We start from the raw sequence: 2,500 nt of genomic DNA on the forward strand, positions 1-2,500 counted from the left end.
GGCCTGTTCTCAAGGCCTTGTGTTTTTGCTTGTTTAGTTATTTTTGAGCCTTAGTGTAATTATTATATTCTTTGTAAAATAGAGGCACTGTTATTTTGATTCCGTTGTCTGCCTTTTTTTGAAAACATGTGTCATGTCCTTAAGCCCTAGACAGGGACGTGACACACACGCACACGCACACGCACAAGCACACGCACACGCACACGCACACGCACACGCACACGCACACACATTCACACACACACACGCTGTCATTTCTGACAAAAACGTTCCCCACATTTCAAAAAAACTCCTGGGTGGCATTTCCAATAGCAGACCGTTATGAGGCACACAGATCGTATGAGGCACACAGATCGTATGAGGCACACAGATCGTATGAGGCACACAGATCGTATGAGGCACACAGATCGTATGAGGCACACAGGCACACCATATGAGGCACACAGACCGTATGAGACACACAGACCGTATGAGGCACACAGGCACACCATATGAGACACACAGACCGTATGAGGCACACAGACCGTAATGGGCACACAAATAACACCCCACTGGGCGATCCACTCACCATGGCCAGGGGCACAATGCCCCCCAGCTCCCTCTGTGCCAGCTGCAGGTGGGTGTCTGCCTCCACCATGCCCCCTCTACCAGGCGGGTACTCGATCTGCCAGGAGATGGAGTGGCTGCCCGTCGTGCCAGCTGTGCCACCTGTACCCACCACAGCAGCCACACCCGGCACAGCATCCACCTCCAGATCCACCTGTAGCACCCGCTGCCAGCCTGCTTCCACCCTGAGGGAGAAAGAGAGGGAGAGAGGGAGAGAGGGAGAGAGAGGGAGAAAAAGAGGGGAAGAGAGCGAGGGAGAGAAAGGGAGAGAGAGAGAGAGAGGGAGAGAGAGAGAGAGAGAGGGAGGGAGAGAAAGGGAGAGAGAGATTTAAAAAAAAAATTTAAGAACTTGAGATGACTAACTATACCACAGGTACTACAATTATACACTTCTCATAGACCATCCATTATGAAACAAGCATCAACCATTCCAGAAAAGGAGCAAAAAGTATTTAGTCATTTAACACAGAACAAAGAGATCCATGACAGCACCACTGATCCTCAAGGAATAAACTGAACTTATACCAGTTTTCAAGAATATAATTAGTAAGTTAAGAATTTTTAAGAATGGTCCTGACAGCAGTTTCTTGATGAACTGTAGTCGGTAAGTGTCTCTTCTGCTGGCCAAATATATGACTCATTGTCCACCTTCAACTTTCAAAAGAAAAAAAACTGCTTGAGGGACCCAGTGTAACTTTACGAAAAAGTTCACCATTTCCTTCTGAATCCTTTCAAGAAGTCCATCTGAAGGTTCAACACAAGCAAACTTATGCCATAGTGCGGAAGCCACCACATTTCTAATTATGATTGTGCATCCCATATACTGTATGGCACTTGAGGAGGCAGCCACTTCCACTCCAGACATCCTTTGTCTGAGACCCCTTCCTAGCTTTTGTGAACACCTTTGTTCTAAAGAAATCAACCCAGCGATGAAACCCAGATTTCCTGAAACTGTCAGCAAATCTCTAATTAAGGCTATGTTATCAAAAATAGAGTGGTTGGGTATGCAGTAACATTAGTCAGATTGTACCACTTAATAGGCTATTACTTTTTCCATGGCCAGGGCCTTAGACAATATCTCATATTCAGTACACAGAAGAAAGACAGGGAGCCAGTTACTTATATCCTGCAGATTTCCCTTCTTGGGTAACAATTTGAGGACATCTCTCTGTGCTCTGACACCCAACCACTCCACTATTCGGCCTTTTTGGTCTCAAGGAGTTTGACGTGTTCCTTGTCTCCTGTGATTGTTATTAAACCTTGCAATTTCAAAATGTCATCCTCCAAAATCTTTGATGAACTGATTTTTTCTCGTGTACTATACTAACTATACTGCTGGCAGAATTCTTTCATTTGAGTTTTACCATAATCCCACCATTGCTGTAGGGAGGTAAATACATATTTTTCCTGTCTGAAACCCTCCCAGAAAAAAGTAAAGTTGTCTTTAAAGTGCTTGTCATCAAAGAGTGACTTGTTAAAGCACCAGTAGGCACCTGTAGGCTTAAAAGCCTTAATAAATACATTGCAAACAGCACAATGGTCTGAGAAATAAGAGATTTTAAAAAGGCTAAGCTGATGCTTAGAAAAATATATCGTATCAAGCCACACTAAAGTGAGGATAACCAATCTCTTAGTGTATGTGTGGCCCACTGTCGGTTTCGGGTTAACTTGACTCAACTGCAACAAGCCCAAATTTCTGGACCAATCAAGTCCACTTCCAAAAGGTTTATCTCCGGTAGGATAACCTTCATTGGCTGTGGGAATGACTGTGGAGGACTCCAAATTGGATACAGCCAAAATGCTTTGCTTTACAGTGTTAACATTCTGTCTAGGACAATCGCAAACAGCGTGTGATATGTTACCGCAACTTCAACATTTCAACACAGTATCCGAT

At 44.3% G+C, this 2,500-nt stretch overlaps 1 protein-coding gene across 1 annotated transcript in view; it reads right to left on the reverse strand.

The window, feature by feature from the left end:
- LOC308376527 (transmembrane protein 132C-like) overlaps window positions 1–2,500 on the reverse strand; it is a gene marked incomplete at its 3' end in the record, with an annotated part of 160,346 nt that overhangs the window by 71,501 nt on the left and 86,345 nt on the right. The window contains exon 3 of the mRNA XM_080852896.1: window positions 569–791. Within this exon, the coding sequence (XP_080709022.1) occupies window positions 569–791 (223 nt within the window). The remainder of the gene's footprint in view (window positions 1–568; window positions 792–2,500) is intronic.

This window comes from Sprattus sprattus (assembly GCF_963457725.1).
Source record: "Sprattus sprattus genome assembly, chromosome: 15".
Taxonomy (NCBI): Eukaryota; Metazoa; Chordata; class Actinopteri; order Clupeiformes; family Clupeidae; genus Sprattus; species Sprattus sprattus.